Source organism: Daphnia magna, linkage group LG2 (genome assembly GCF_020631705.1).
Source record: "Daphnia magna isolate NIES linkage group LG2, ASM2063170v1.1, whole genome shotgun sequence".
NCBI lineage: Eukaryota > Metazoa > Arthropoda > Branchiopoda > Diplostraca > Daphniidae > Daphnia > Daphnia magna.
In genome coordinates this window covers 16,016,545-16,031,253 of record NC_059183.1, presented here as the reverse complement: position 1 = coordinate 16,031,253, position 14,709 = coordinate 16,016,545, and the positions used below count along the sequence as shown (strand labels likewise).

The 14,709-nt window shown below is 39.4% G+C and overlaps 4 protein-coding genes across 10 annotated transcripts; 3 read left to right on the top strand and 1 right to left on the bottom strand.

The window, feature by feature from the left end:
* The first annotated feature begins 1,348 nt into the window (after positions 1-1,348).
* LOC116916931 (AN1-type zinc finger protein 6) lies at positions 1,349-4,411 on the top strand. 2 transcript variants are annotated; one of them, XM_032922241.2, is made up of 6 exons: positions 1,349-1,506; positions 1,674-2,205; positions 2,519-2,723; positions 2,809-3,003; positions 3,089-3,248; positions 3,341-4,411. In XM_032922241.2, the coding sequence occupies exons 3-6, from the start codon at positions 2,616-2,618 to the stop codon at positions 3,487-3,489; spliced, it is 612 nt and encodes a 203-aa protein (XP_032778132.1). In that variant the 5' UTR covers positions 1,349-1,506; positions 1,674-2,205; positions 2,519-2,615; the 3' UTR covers positions 3,490-4,411. The 2 variants fall into 2 exon arrangements, with proteins under 2 accessions (XP_032778132.1, XP_032778133.1); XM_032922242.2 differs by lacking the exon at positions 1,674-2,205 and having other exon boundaries at positions 1,358-1,506.
* On the bottom strand, positions 4,412-5,870 carry LOC116916930. The gene is made up of 5 exons (XM_032922240.2): positions 5,666-5,870; positions 5,432-5,544; positions 5,241-5,376; positions 4,726-5,169; positions 4,412-4,657 (listed from the first exon to the last, which is right to left on the bottom strand). Exons 1-5 carry the CDS (start codon positions 5,736-5,738, stop codon positions 4,485-4,487), a joined length of 939 nt encoding a protein of 312 aa, XP_032778131.1. The 5' UTR covers positions 5,739-5,870; the 3' UTR covers positions 4,412-4,484.
* A 73-nt stretch (positions 5,871-5,943) lies between these two features.
* LOC116916927 (MAU2 chromatid cohesion factor homolog) lies at positions 5,944-9,089 on the top strand. The gene is given in 11 exon segments (XM_032922232.2): positions 5,944-6,325; positions 6,387-6,566; positions 6,637-6,759; positions 6,824-6,922; positions 6,924-6,953; positions 7,015-7,126; positions 7,192-7,356; positions 7,413-7,663; positions 7,733-7,938; positions 8,010-8,212; positions 8,280-9,089. Coding segments are annotated over 11 exon segments (1,848 nt in total). The 5' UTR covers positions 5,944-6,094; the 3' UTR covers positions 8,528-9,089.
* A 348-nt stretch (positions 9,090-9,437) lies between these two features.
* LOC116916928 (annexin B10) lies at positions 9,438-14,514 on the top strand. 6 transcript variants are annotated; one of them, XM_032922233.2, is made up of 12 exons: positions 9,442-9,579; positions 9,656-9,687; positions 11,288-11,346; positions 11,458-11,575; positions 12,354-12,383; positions 12,647-12,854; positions 12,921-13,000; positions 13,064-13,133; positions 13,194-13,367; positions 13,435-13,616; positions 13,834-13,848; positions 14,075-14,514. In XM_032922233.2, coding segments are annotated over exons 1-12 (1,026 nt in total). In that variant the 5' UTR covers positions 9,442-9,578; the 3' UTR covers positions 14,132-14,514. The 6 variants fall into 6 exon arrangements, with proteins under 6 accessions (XP_032778128.2, XP_032778126.2, XP_032778124.2 ...); XM_032922234.2 differs by having other exon boundaries at positions 9,443-9,579; positions 12,650-12,854; XM_032922237.2 differs by lacking the exon at positions 12,354-12,383 and having other exon boundaries at positions 9,438-9,579; positions 12,650-12,854.
* The last annotated feature ends 195 nt before the right edge of the window (positions 14,515-14,709 follow it).

The following is a 14,709-nucleotide window of genomic DNA, read 5'->3' as shown; positions in this document are numbered from 1 at the left end:
TATTTCATTTTTCATGATAATAATAATAATTATTATATACAGTATATATTTTATTTTATGTATATATATATATTTTGTTGCTTGAGGTAACAAGGAAAAGTGAGGACCCTGTGAATTGTTTATCTATTCACAAAGATTATTTTTTTCCAGGATGACTCTAGACAGTTCGATAGTTGAATCGTCTGGTCATTGCTAAGTCCTTGATCAGAAACGAAAAAAGAAATCTAAGATAATAAATGTGCAAATGCACTTCAGTCACAAGATATCTTTGATGTAAAAAAATGACAGTGGAGCGATAATGGTGATTACACAAGACCTCGTGTTTCGTCGACATGAGAAGAATGAGCAGCTAGTCATAATTTGTTTAAAATAGGAAGATTGTCCCACTATTTCCCCAGAAAGTAATTTAAAAAAGTAGTTGGATGGAGCTGTAGCTTAACATTTGTTGAAAGTACTCTACAATGAAGGAATGGAGGTCACTCTCGAACAAACTTTAGGTCTTGTGACGTCAACGATTTAGATACAATATATGGCCTCGGTTACCTTGGAAATTGAACGTGTCTTTCTTTTCAATTTCTATTTGCTGATTGCGCACATTTCCTCTTTTCGCTGACGGCCAAGGCACATTGCGTTTCCTCCTTCGCGAATCATCGTTTCGTTTTCCATGTTTCATTTGGAGGTCGAATATGTTCACACAATCAGGGTATGACAAAAATTCATGATATATTGTTTTCCTTCCTGACTTCCGCCCGTCTACAACTAGACATACGTCAGGTGGATTTTGCCAGAGGAACCGTAAGAAAATATACTGGATTTACCAACATGAGAATTGTAACACTGACGTCTTTAAAATGCGACATGTCAGCAGCGAATCTGGCGGAAAATCTTAACGAATTAGCCAGTCATCGAGGAAGATCGATAGTTTTCCGATAAAATTCAATTGCCGAATATCATTTTTTCACTTAGCTTTAAAAAATTTTCCTCCGAAAAGTCAAAGTTGTCACTCATAGTTTTGTTTCTTTAAATTTTTTGAATCACGATGCCCGAAGGCGGTAGATGGCGTTGACAAATCCTCTAACATTTCCTAAAAATTGCCAAGTCACGTATGGCCTCGTTGGGCCTGTATAGTGACATGGAATCGAAGGAGTAGAAATGACGTAACACAGATACAACCCCACTAGCTGTATGCTTCGCCACTCGAGAGCTATCAGGGTCCTCTTCGTTGACCTCCCTCCCTGTCGCACATTTGGGCGGATACGGAAGAGGAGCTCCGCCTCCTCCGTCTATACCACCTCGAGCCCCAATTTATGGTACAGGACCATTGGTGCTGTTTCTTTTACTTTAAGCTTTTATAAAAAATCGTATATATTGGGAAATCTCCCCTTGCCACACAACGCAGGAACAAGCTCTCCATTGCGTCTTTTATTTTTGTAATATTCAGTTCGTCGAGTCAGTTGCGAATCGTTCGCCTTACGTGTTCTGCCGCGGATAGTTCTCTTTTACGTGGTAGGCTGGACTTGTTCACCAATCTGCGTAGTTGTGTTATTGTTTGAGTGAAATCGTGTTTAGTGCTTGTAGCTATTCTTGGATTAGACCACGTAGTTTGTCACAGTCGAAAGACGGATTTGATTAACAACTTCGTTTTTTCCCCCTCTTTTTCTCTGATATTACAGCATAGATTACCCACAGTGAGAAACTTCTCAACGTATTCTGCTTTTGCACGGATTTGTAGACTTCGGTTTGTGTTTATGCGAGCGCGTGGGGAATCAGAAAGGAAATCGAACCAAAAGAAAGGCAGAGAAAGGCGATCAGCTGTTCTGACGTCATCAAACAAGTTTTCTCTCTTTTTGAACTAGAGAACCAAAAAACAGCAAGCAAGACGGATTCAGCCCGTGATCTTCCATCAGAAAAATTTAAAATACATTTTCCAGCTTATTAAGAGAAAAATAATTGGTAAAAATACGCAAGATTTGTTTGATTTTGATTAGTAGCTTCGCTCGAATTAAAAGCAAAAGGCAACGTCGCCGACGCGAGAAAAGGAAGGGAAAAAACTTTTCCCTTTTTTCCCAGCTGGTTCATCACATCCCCATCTCGAGCGCCCTCACTCTTTCTGTTCACTAAACTACGTGCACTACGCCTTTTCTCCTCCTCTTTGCAAGCTCTGGTTTTTCTTTGTTCCATTTTCGTCATTTCTACAACTTACAGGTGAATCATCTTTTATGCAATCGGTTGATATTGTATTTCAGCTTAACCAGTGATCATTGAGTGCGAGAATATCGTGTTTTTTTTTGTTAAAATGGGTTGTGATACGTGTGTGTGTGTGCCAAGAACCACGGAAGGATAAGAGAACCAAGGGGGGTCGTCAAGGCCAAGTCAAGGCTCAACTTATTAGAGCTTGTGTTTTCTTATTTCTCCTTCAATCAGATCATCACGATTTTTTTCCTTTTTTTTTTTTTTTTCTTGAAAGTATAGTCAATACTGACGGGTTTTTTTTTTCTTTTCGTTTTGGTTTAACCAGGTTAGACAGCTTTCTCATCTTCAGCTGAGTGGCTCTGCAGTTTTGTAATCTGCAAAGAGTTGAAACAGACAACCTCAGAACCTCTCATCCTAAAAATATGGAACAGGAATCCAACATGCAAGCTCCTCCAACCCTTTGCAGATCAGGTTGTGGCTTCTATGGAAATCCTGCCACTGATGGGATGTGTTCAGTGTGTTTCAAAGAGGTGTGTCTTCATGTTTTTTAAAGGCTATTTCTTTCTGTACATTCTTGAAGCATTCAAAGTAACTGTTGAACATATCCATATCTAGGCTGTAAAAAAGAAGCAGCAGCAACCCCCTTCTCCAACTAGCAACAGCAGCCAGAATACAACTAGCCCTGGCCGTAGCAGCCCCACTTCCATAACCGCTGTGGCCTCTAATAGCTCAACATCCTTGATCACAACAGGAACCTCCCTTCCTGTTGCATCACCCGCAATACCTGTACCTTCCTCTGAAAACAAAGAAGTATGGCTAGAAAATTATTATTATTTTAGTTTTTTTGTTGTTGTGCATTTTCACTAATTTTCAATCTCAAATATTAATTAACAAGATTGGGGCAGCCACTTCCACCCTATCTGCTGCAACCAGTAGTAGCAGTCTGAGCAGTTCAGTAGCTGAAGGAGACAGTGATGCTGCAGAAGCCCTGGATAAAGATGGAAAGAAGAAGAAAAACCGTTGTGCTACTTGTCGTAAGAAGGTTGGATTAACAGGTATGAGTCCGTCGAACTTAGGCCTATCCGGTGGTCGTGCCTCTATCGCATTGCAGCTTTCTTAAGATTTCATCATTTTTCATCATGAACAGGTTTCGAATGCCGTTGCGGAGGCCTTTACTGTTCTGTGCATCGATATTCAGACAAACATGAATGCTCGTTTAATTATCGTGAACTTGGAGCAGAAGAAATCCGCCGAAACAATCCGGTAGTGGTTGGACAGAAAATTCAGAAAATTTGAGGCACCACGTTTGACTATTTGTCCTATACCACCATCAATCCTCCATGTCCTCTTCATTAACCAATTTTTTTTAATTATTTTTTAATACCAAGTAAAGAAATTCGTTTTTTTTTTTTATTATTATTTTTTTTTCTTTTGTGCTGCACATAGTTCCGTTGTTATACTGGAAGAGGGTTGCTTATGAAAGCTAATTTAGAGCATCTTTCACTTCTATTGTACAAATTTAGGACAAAATAACTTGGCTTATTCCGTTCAACTTCATTTGTTTTCCTTTTTTCATCGCTACGTCTTTCCTACACTTTTGCAGGGGGTTGAGACAACAGTTTTGAAATCAGTCTTCAACATCTTGGTCAATGACTTGGGTAGAGTACTCCCCCCTTCTCCTCCCCTAAATTTACTTAAATCCACCCACTTTTCAGTCTTTTTTTGGTTTCTTTATTGCGTTTGTATCACCCCGGAATATATTCGATCCCGATCTTATTATTTTTCCTTCTCTCCGTTTGAGTTTAAGAGTATAATTGGGTATCACAAAATTTTTAACATTCATAGGGACGAAATGGGAGTTTTTCAACAGAAAAATGTGTTTGTATGTTGCTAGTGTTGCGTCGCTTTTTGACTAAGGAAATGTTAATGCACTTCCATTTAACCACATTTTTAAACATCGTAAATGGGATTGAACTTATCCATCGTGTGTGTGTATGCGTTCGAGTGTGTGTGGTGTGTATGTATCTACCAAAGCAGAAGCAGCACTTTCTACCGGAGTAGAATGAGAATTAGATCGCAATCAATAGTTGATTCTTCATTTCACCCCTCTTATTTCCTGTGCTGTGGATATTTCGCTTCGTTGTATTGTACTACCGTTTTCTCCCTGCAGTTGTATTTCGGAAGTGATTCAATGATAATACACTAGTTTTTCTTGTCATTGTCTTTATAATATGTATATGTATTTCTAACTTTCCAGTTTTTTCATGATCCGAGGTTATATCCAAGCAATCTCAAGCCAAGGGTGAATCATCATCATCTGTGAGCAAAACAGTTTCAGTAGTTCTCCCGCACCAACTAACCAGACACTGATGGATTAATCCGTGTTTATATGCTGCGTACAGTAAAGCTGTGACCAGTATTAGCATAAGAAGTGGGACCACTATATTCACTGCAAACGCGGCAGCTAGAGAAGCATAATGAAAAACTTGTGAATTTGAAAATCGGATGGGGATAAAGCACTTCAAGACTTACGGTCTTTCGTCGACTCCGACACGTCCGTTTCGTTAGATTTTTGTTTGTTAGGTGAAACAGTTGAAACTTGAGGGTGAGCTATTATTGTAGAGCAAGTCCCATCTTCATCTCTTGCATATCCCTTGAAGCATTGGCATTCGCCATGATCGGATTTATCAATTTGTGAACATGTTTCTTTTGCACCACATTCGAACGGTCGAAACAAGGAACATAATTTCTGTTGATTGTTTAATTTTCCTTTTCCACATGCAAGTTGTTGACTGTTAATTATTTGTTTTTGAGTGCAGGAATAGTCAATTCCCTGATTCTCCTGGATGTTTTCACAACCCTTGAGTGTTAGGCTCAGTAACACAAATGAATCTCTATCAGAAGACTTCTTTAAACTAACTTTCAGATAGCCTTGTCTTTGAACGGTGTGGTTTTGGGATGTAGGAAAAAAATAGCCTAGGGGAATATTAAATACAAAGGTTGCTAGAAGATTGGTTTTGTAATATAACATGCTCTGTTTCACCAACCAGGAATCACTTTTTCTGTTTGATCATTAAATGTTGCATGCCATGAAATAATTCCTGAGGTAGGAATATTGGCATTTATTTCTATAGCTGGATCATTATCACATGTCACAGCAAAACCAACAGAAAATTTTGTCTTCTATGATAAGGAAAAGTATTATTTATTATCAAACAATGTAAAAAAAAATTTTTACTTCAGCTGTTGATGTGCATTGTAGAGAAGAACAATTATTCCCTATTAGACATTTTGTGTCAGTCAAACTTAAATAAGGTAAGGAATGAATTAATTGTTGAATTTCCGAGCATCCTGCAAGAATTAAAAAAATTGCAACTTTTTAGTACGTATGCATTTTACCGCAGGTAATCAAAGTACCCACTTATTCATAGTGGTTCCAGATACATTATAGAACCCGCTTTGAGAAACTCACCGTTTGATCTGTGGAGAGCAAAATTAACAAGAAATAATAGAAGAACACTCCTGAATGAATAACAGGACTGCATTTCAGTAACCCCGGAAGCAACAATCTCCCTTGCAATGACACATTCGATTCATATCTGGGGAATATAGGCGATTGCGGACGATCTTTCTTTTTATTATGAGGATATGAGCGGCATGATAATTTATAATTTTTAGAATGACTAGCAGACGAAACGAAAAGTAATCGATTTCTACGTAAATCGGAAGTTTGCATGTCTATCGACTATTTGGTATACCCAAGAATCAGTTCGAGTCCAAATTGCTCGAATTTTTTTTCTTTATATACCAAAACGAAACTCTGGATATCTAGCTGGATTGTGTGTCTGAGAACGTGAACCTTTAAGTCCACCACTTCTTCCGGTGGCAAAGCAGTGGAGTGATGGCGTCAACTTCTTCACAGGACGCTTGGTACCTCGCCCTATTAGGGTTGGCTGAACATTTTCGGGTTTCGACGCCCCCGAATATTCGCATGTGTGTCCAGTGTCTTCAAACTGTATTTACTTTTAAACCCCCGCCACGTGTGGAAGCTAGGACACATCTTCAGTTAGGAAATATTCTTGTACTCTACACGAAAAATGTTGATTTGGCCCGTTCTCACTTGGAACAAGCTGTAAGCAATATCTAATTTGAACCATTTAACTCTTTCTAACTGTGATTCCTTTGTCTTGTAGTGGTCTTTATCACAGAATATTGCTGCGTTTGATGATATCAAATATGAATCTGCAAGTTTGCTTGCAGAACTTTACGAGCAACAAAACCAGACCAACCTGGCTAAACCTCTGCTTAGAAAAACGATAGAGATGTCCCAGCAAAATGTTTTCTGGCATTGCAGATTACTCTTCCAGCTAGCTGTAATCATATACAATTATTAAAATTCTATTTTTGATTGATTTTCTTATTTAATTTTGTTGTTTTCCCCAGCAAATTCATTCCAATGAAAGAGATTATCTGTCAGCCTGTGGTCTTTTGGGAGTTGGTGCTGACTACGCACACATCTCTGGAGCTCAGTATTCTAGACTCCTGTTCACCTTAAGCAAATGCATGGTATTCCTGTCACAATGACTCTTTTATGGCTAAAGACATTTATTTATTTTGTATACCTATAAAGTTGCTGTTGATTGATAAGAAGTTCAATGAACTTCACCCCCTATTAGCTCAAGTGGGACCAATCATTGATAATTGGCAGGGCTCTCTTCAACAAAAAGAAGTATTTAAAAATATTTTTTTTAGTCCTGCAGGTAAATTTTGATTGATATTGCTTTATAAAACATCGCTAAATTTCCATTGTTTGTTTCATAGGTATGTCAGTGCTTGATGTCTGGACAGGTCAAAAGTGTTAAGCCATACTTAAAACAATTGCAACAAAGTATTCAAACTATTACGCAACCCAATTTAATGCCAAGCGATGAAGGTAATTTTACATGGAAATCCGTCGTTCAAGTTCTTTGATTATCTCACCATCAATTCTGCATCTAGATGTATCGGCTGGGAATTCTGGTGATATGTTTGTGTGGATGTCGAAGGAACACCTGTGCGTTTTAGTTTATGTCGTGACAGTTATGCACTCGATGCAAGCAGGATACATGGATAAAGCCCAGAAATATACAGAGAAAGCGTTCCTGCAAATCGAAAAACTTAAATGTAAGTAGCTGTTGCAATCACACGAAGCTTATGATTAATGTTAATTGAATTTCCAGTGTCCGACAATCGAAGTATCCTCACCTCCTTCCACATTCTTCTGTTGGAACATTTGATTCTGTGTCGGCTGGTCATGGGTCAAAAAGGTCAAGCAATACGGGAAGTAGCCACAGCGGCTCAATTGTGTGCAGCCGGTCCGCCCCGTTTGCTCGCTGCTCATTCGGCACAGTTGCACACGCTTTTGGGTCTCTATGCAATGAGCATGAACTCCATGGAAGCTGCAGAAGCCCAACTAAATGTTGCACTTAGAGTATGCTAAACAGAATGATGTCCTATAGTTATCACTTAATTTATATTTCGAAATTGCCTCCCATTTTAGAGCACTACGGATCGTGAGCTGTGGACATTCGCGAACTTGAATCTTGCCATTGTTTACTTAAGAATGAAACGCGAAGGTGATTTTAATAAATTAATTGAAAATATCAACCCCGAAACGTTGCCGTCGCACTCGCACAGCTTGCGAGCAGCTGCTTTCTATGTTCAAGGACTTCAGTGTTTCTTTCAAGCTCGATACAACGAAGCCAAGTACGTAAAGCTGTAAATCTCGTTTGAAATATTTGTAAGCATTGTTTTTCCTCTTTTTTAATGGAATCTAGGCGGTATTTAAGGGAAACATTGAAAATGGCGAACGCCGAAGACCTAAACCGACTTACTTCCTGCTCCCTTGTATTACTCGGTCATATTTTCCTCTCGTTGGGCAACAGTCGTGAGGCAATGAACATGGTCACGCCGGCAATGCAACTGGCCTCGAAAATTCCGGATGTTCACATACAGCTGTGGGCGTCAGCCATCCTGAAAGGTAGCTTATTCATAAAACAACCTTGAAACTCATTGGTGTCAATGCTGACTAATACTTTTGAACCAAGATTTGTATCGAATGTGCGGTGACGGAAGTCGGGAAGCCGAAGCATACCAAACCCACGCCAACTTTTCTCAACTACTTATGAAGGACAATTATGCCTCTCACCAATCTCCAGAACATGCACTGATTACGTGGATAGAACAGCCACTTACGTCTTTCCTCCAGCTTGGCACGAGTAATGTCAATAACTTAGGTGCACCGAGTACATCCAACATGATCATGCCCACACCCGGTTCATCTTCTCTCATGTAAAATTAAACGCAGGTACGCCAGAACTACAATTTCTCAAACTCCGAAAGCTCTGTACATGATGTCATAGTCTGTCTCATTCCTTTTCACTCCCTTGCTCGGGGCGTTTGGCGGTCTCTCTTCCGTTTTTGCGCTAAACATTTCATTATGTGAAATGGATTTAATGTTCCGCAGAGATGGTCATAGTCATCTGCAAAAGTGCTGAATCCGTCTATTAGCATTTTTTCTAAATAGGAACGACTATTGTAAATAATCTCGGGCAATTTTTTCGAAGCCAAACCCGTTAACTTAATAGCGCGTTTATTGAGTTTCTTTATGTCGAGGCCAAAGTTATTCTACTCCGTCTTGATTTTACCGTCATTTTACCGTCTCTCTCACAGACGCATTCGTTCTCCCGCGTCTCGAAATTCCCTCACGATGTATCCGATAGGAAATTGAAATTTTATCAACCCTTCCCTCCGGCCCCCTACGTTGTACCATACAAAACCGAGAAAATGCGTTGTGTACAGAATAACTCGGAATACACACACAGCCGCGTGCGCGGATTTTCCTTTTTTTAACAAAACTAAATTTTCCCCGTACAAATTTTTCGTCAAAAGAGACTGGCTTCTAATATTACTGTAGTCTCCTGCAGTCAATTTATTTTTAGGCTTGTAGGGACCTGCTACTTTCTGGCCGTTCTTGCAACACACGTTCATCGTTGGGAAAAAGTATGAAAAAGAACATGGAATCAAACTGGAAAAACTTGGCAATGTTTAATCCTACACCAACCAGATATACAGAGCAAAAAAAAAAAAGAAAAAGGAAAACAGATTCAGGATGTGTTTAGTTTTTGTTACTGTTGATTTCGTAAAAAAGAACTTTTTAGTGCATGATGGAAAAGAAGAGAAGCGTACGCCTACGAACAGATCGGTCTGCGGCACAGAGGCGGCCATGCTTGCTGGCACCGGGCCGGAGGGAGAAGTTTCAGTCGGGCGTTGTCGCTGTTGCTAAACAGACGTGTGTTTCGTTCACTCTTTTTAAAGGACCTAAATATCCACCGTAAACTAGCAAAAGTAAGTTGAAAATTCTTTTGATTTGTTCTTTATTTCTATCATCTTTTCTAACGAATTTGATTTGTTTCGATTCTAGTGTCTCTGTCTGGCGATATGGAAGAGTACGCGGTAAGTTTATTTCTTTCAACTATCATTTTGCATTCTCCAAAATGTGCCCATGACGTCATTTTTGCAAGCCGTGCCTTCCTCCTTGAAATGAGGAAAAAAGAAACGTTTTCAAGGACTAGTTAACTGAAGTTTGGTGCTCCGTAAGAGATAAATCCGTGACGAAGTATTGTGATAAAAAAAAATGATGGATTTACATCTAATGCTGGTCAGATGGCCAGTTTTATAACGATTATATCCTTCGTTTTTTTATTGCTTTGACACAAAATGGGAAGGAAAGTTGCAACTAGACAAAGACCTTGCGAAGCATGACATGGTCTTTCACGAATTTTCAGATCTGACACATAATACGTATTGCAAGCCTAGCACTACGAGTGGCCCTCCTACACATACATTTGAATGTCAAATGAAAAATGGAGGAACTAAAATTTGTTGTAGTTAATCAAATTTTTTTTAAAACATTCAATAAGAACAAAAGAATATGGTGGAGTTGGGGATGATGCCGGTAATAGTCCATACATACCAGCGGCGGATTAGAAAGCGCTTGGCCGATGTTGTAAACGAACGGGAAACGGCCGCAAACTGGGTTTGATTCATGACTTCTTCGTTCCTCACAATATTTTTTTCGCTGCTGTAGCCACGTTCTCGACCGACATTCCGTGAAATTCCAATTTTTCCATTAAAATTCTTGTTTTCCATTTTCTGACGTCCCATTTTTTTTTACTTCTGTGACTGTCAAAAAAAGAAAGGAGCGTCCAGAACCTTTTGTGGTAAGGGTAATCATGCTCGGCAGCACGTCTGCGGTGTGAGACTTGCGGTTTGATCAAATTTCTGTTTTCACATTCAATATTGATATACTAAAAACAAACGAATGCGTATTGAGAGGTGCAGTGAGTGGTATTTCAAAGATCCGTAACTTGATATATCTTTAGGTAAACTTTGATGTGTGGGTTCAACGACCGTACAATCAACGTGAACCAAGGGTTTGTTCCCACGCCAGCCAAAGAGAAAAAAGTACAGCGTGATCGATCGCCCTTCTCTATAGTCAAATTCTTCTTTATTCAGCCTCCAAGATGGACGGAGAAAAAGAAACACGCATCCTAAAGCGAAATCCTATCGCATAAGGGTTTTCCATTTTGTGTGAAAACCTTGAGCAATAGCCTTATCCAGGCCAGCCGCAGACGAGCATGCGATGGCCCCGTAACCGAAAGCAGGTCGCGTGTGTAGCGGCGTCGAGGCCGTCTGGAATCAATACAGTTGTGTCTATGACTCGTTAGCACCCTTCCATGTGTGTACGCGTCAACGTACCAACCGCCGAACGCACATGTTGTACGCTTTACCACGGTCTACGTGAAAGGCGATATTTTAATATTATTCGACGTTGAGAGCTTTTTGTTTATCTACGTTGAATGAAATTGAAGAAAACAAATAATAAAAGAATTTTGTATTGCGGACAATAAAAAAAGAAATTACCTGCACGAATTTTTGTCGTCAGGAAGATTGGCGACGACAAAAATTGAAATCGAAAACAGAATTATTTCAGAACTCAACCTAAATCATTTTTTAATTAAGTAAATTCTGATTAATAAATATTAATGTTTAGGAAGTTCCAACTGTGGTGCCAGCAGCTAATTTCGATGCGGTCGCCGACGCCCATGCATTGTAAATATTTTTTTTTTTTTCTATTTCCCTGTCCCCGTTTTTATGACTGTACAACATGGATATTGTTGCGTTTTCTAATTTAATATCTATTTTGTTTTACCTTTAATAAAGGCGAGCTGCTATGAAAGGATTTGGTACGGATGAACAAGTCATCATCGACATTCTGTGCCTGCGATCCAACGCCCAACGCCAAGCCATCACCGAAGCTTACAAGAAGGAATTCGGTCGGGTAATGCATTTTCCGTTACACATTCACGCCGGAAGGGTTCCATTACCCACGCCTTTTTCTATCGCACGAAACAACCTTATTTTTTCCCCGTGTAGCTACGCTTGTTTAAAAAAGAAAATTATCGTAGATATCGCTCGTAAACAAGCATTACGGAATATGCAGTTTGCAATAATTTCATTATATTTGCGTTTTTTTTTCTTTCCTGATCCGTCCTTGGCAAGTTGTTTCCGTTTTTCTCGGTTTATTTAAACGAAGTCGATTATTTTTCAGTTCTTGTCTGTTGATGATCCCCCAAAAGAATCGTCGATTCATATTCGTTTTTAATTTTGCGAGATTAACTAGTTTCCATAAGTCATAATAGAAATTTCATCCAAAATGTGCGTGTTGTTAATGGCACAAAAATTGCGAATCGATCCCCCAAAGTTTCAATTACATCGTAACTGGCACGAACGCGAACACGGCAAAATTGTTATCTCTTAATGTCGTTGAAACTAAACGTTTGTCATAGAATACCAGGAACAAAAAAGGATTTTTTTTTTATTGAATCGATTCCGCCATTTCACAATAACGCGCCCCGCTTGCTTGTAAGCGTTTAACTACGATGCATGATAAACAGGGAAAAAAATAATAGAGGGTGGTGGCTTTGATCTTCCCTTAACTTTCATTCCATCCATTTCATAGTGTGTGTTTATTAGCTTCCAATTTGTGTTGGGAAACCGTGTTCTTGTTATGTTGTAAAATCGAACATGTGCTAAGTGTTCGTCTCTCCTCTTTCCAGGTCGAAGAGGGGAGCAACAAAAAACCCAGGGTAAATGAGTCAGAACCATCTACCACTACCGAATGCGTCCGATCGCGCTTCCTTTCCCTCCTCGGCAGTCAATTTTCCATACGAAAAAGAAATAATTCCGCAATTTTTATAGTTTATCATCACATTGTCAAGTATCTCACCGTTTGCTGATGGCGTCCGTTTTTTGTTTTCTTTTCTTTTGTTATTTCGCAACGGATCAGCTCAAGTTGTAGAATTAAGGCAGACCACAGTCATCATCCTGTCCATTATTGACATTATTTAAGCAGGATTTGATTGCCGATCTGAAGAGCGAATTGGGTGGCAATTTCGAGAATGTCATCATTGGTCTGATGTTGCCTACCGATGAATATTGCGCCAAGCAACTGTACAAAGCCATGAAGGGTATTGGAACCAGCGATGATGTCTTGGTGGAAATCCTCTGCTCCCGACCATATGATGAAATTGTTCAAATCGCCGCTGCTTACGAAAAGCGTAATATTTACTTTCTAATTGAATTTTACTGGATTTGGTTTAAATTCTTTTTTATTTGTGTCACAGTGTATGGTTCCTCACTGGAGGCGGACATTCAGGGAGATACATCCGGACCATTTCAGCGCCTGCTCGTTATGGCCCTCCAGGTTTGAAAAAGTTTTAATACGCCCGTAACATCTATTCCAATTTAACACAATTTATTTTTATAGGGACTTAGAGATAATTACGCTTATGATCCAGCCAAGGCTGAAGAGCAAGCCCAGATTCTCTATAACGCGGGTAAAATTTAAAAATAAAAAGTTGTACGTTTAAAATGCAATAAAACATCCGATTTTCCAGGTGAGGGAACCGTCGGTACGGACGAAAACGCTTTTGTGGAAATTTTGGGTCACGCTGGCCAGCGTCATGCTTACCTGATTTTCCAGGAATATAAGAAGATTTCTGGAAAAACCATTGAACAGGCGATGGAATCCGAAATGTCTGGGGAGCTCCTTCATGGCCTCTTAGCCATGGGTATGTCTATCGCTAATTCACACATTAATAAACATTGAGAAGGTAATGACATCTTCGATGATTTCAGTGAAAACTGTTCACAACCGACCAGCATACTTTGCTGAACGTTTAGAAGCTGCCATGAAAGGTTTGGGCACGGATGACGATGCCTTGATCCGCATCATCGTCAGTCGCTGTGAAATCGATTTGGCCAACATCAAATTTGAGTATGAACGTATGCACGGCAAAACGCTACTTAGCGCAGTCAAGGTAAATTAACTTGAATTATCTTTCAATTTTTTTTAAACTTTCTTGTACATTCGACCGGTCCTTGATACGCATTTAATTATTCGTTAATTCGACTAACGAATGAACTTTAAAATGAATTGACTTTTTGTAACTGAATGTTTTGCTTGCCCCTTTTGCATTTTGTGTGATGATGTTTGACCCTACCCAAATGTGTCCGACTACATCTAAATCGGTGCAGAGCGAGGAAGAAGCGGTAAGTTGAGACCTTCTTCCAGGATTAGAGTCCATCGTGCACTTTCGTGTCTTCGATCTATTAGTCTATTAAGCACTTTGATGTTTGTACCTTCTCAGATTAGATTTACAACCTAATAATCTATGCTAAAGTATTTTCCTTTTCTTCTAAATCCGTTTGCTTTGGATGATCTTCCATGAAATGTGGTGGTAAAATGTCGAATGACATTCTCTTTTCTCAATATTAGGGCGAAACTTCAGGCGATTATCGTAACGCTCTTCTTGCCCTCATCGGATCTGCTTGAATTTGCCGATTCAACTTCATAATCCGGGCCTTCGAGCACACTGGCGAAACCCTCTTCCAGTATATCCAGAATTGTAGTCACCCTTATTCGTGTTTACGTGTTATCTTCGTGATTTTTCTTTTATCACTTTGGTAAACTGGTTTATTGGTTATCTATGGGGCTTTGCAGCGCTCTTTACGTCCGCCAGAAGTACACCAATCCATTTTTTTTTTTAACTTTCGATGATGGTGGTAGTTTCCGTACCCTATGAGCTGTCTACTCAATTTTCTTCCGAGCATCCACCATTGCCGAATGGTCAACATTTTCTTCACATTTACTCGCCATTTCAATGTGCTTCTGTATCTGATTTGGCAAGCTTTGAATACATCAGTTATTACTGTCGACTTGCTCTAAAAAATCAACGACGGAAGTACAGTATGTCAAACAGGTTTATTTATATCTCAAGTATCCTTGTCTTCGAGCCAAATGGAAACGAGTGACGTATGTGTGTGTTATCAAAATACCGGAATGTTTCTTTCTTTTTTGGGTTTTCCTTTCGTTTTGGGGGTCGTCAAACACACTTTCACTTTCGGTAAAGG

Excerpts from the sequence above, each read along its gene's own strand:
- LOC116916931 (XM_032922241.2), top strand. The coding sequence starts at position 2,616 with ATGGAACAGGAATCCAACATGCAAGCTCCTCCAACCCTTTGCAGATCA. Across the intron at positions 2,724-2,808 it reads GTTCAGTGTGTTTCAAAGAG|GCTGTAAAAAAGAAGCAGCA; the intron begins GTGTGTCTTCAT and ends ATCCATATCTAG. Across the intron at positions 3,004-3,088 it reads CTTCCTCTGAAAACAAAGAA|ATTGGGGCAGCCACTTCCAC; the intron begins GTATGGCTAGAA and ends TTAATTAACAAG.
- LOC116916928 (XM_032922233.2), top strand. Across the intron at positions 9,688-11,287 it reads GCGATATGGAAGAGTACGCG|GAAGTTCCAACTGTGGTGCC; the intron begins GTAAGTTTATTT and ends ATTAATGTTTAG. Across the intron at positions 12,855-12,920 it reads CGCCGCTGCTTACGAAAAGC|TGTATGGTTCCTCACTGGAG; the intron begins GTAATATTTACT and ends TTTGTGTCACAG.
- LOC116916930 (XM_032922240.2), bottom strand. The coding sequence starts at position 5,738 with ATGCAGTCCTGTTATTCATTCAGGAGTGTTCTTCTATTATTTCTTGTT. Across the intron at positions 5,170-5,240 it reads AACAGAAAAAGTGATTCCTG|GCTATTTTTTTCCTACATCC; the intron begins GTTGGTGAAACA and ends ATATTCCCCTAG. Across the intron at positions 4,658-4,725 it reads GTCGGAGTCGACGAAAGACC|CTGCCGCGTTTGCAGTGAAT; the intron begins GTAAGTCTTGAA and ends ATGCTTCTCTAG.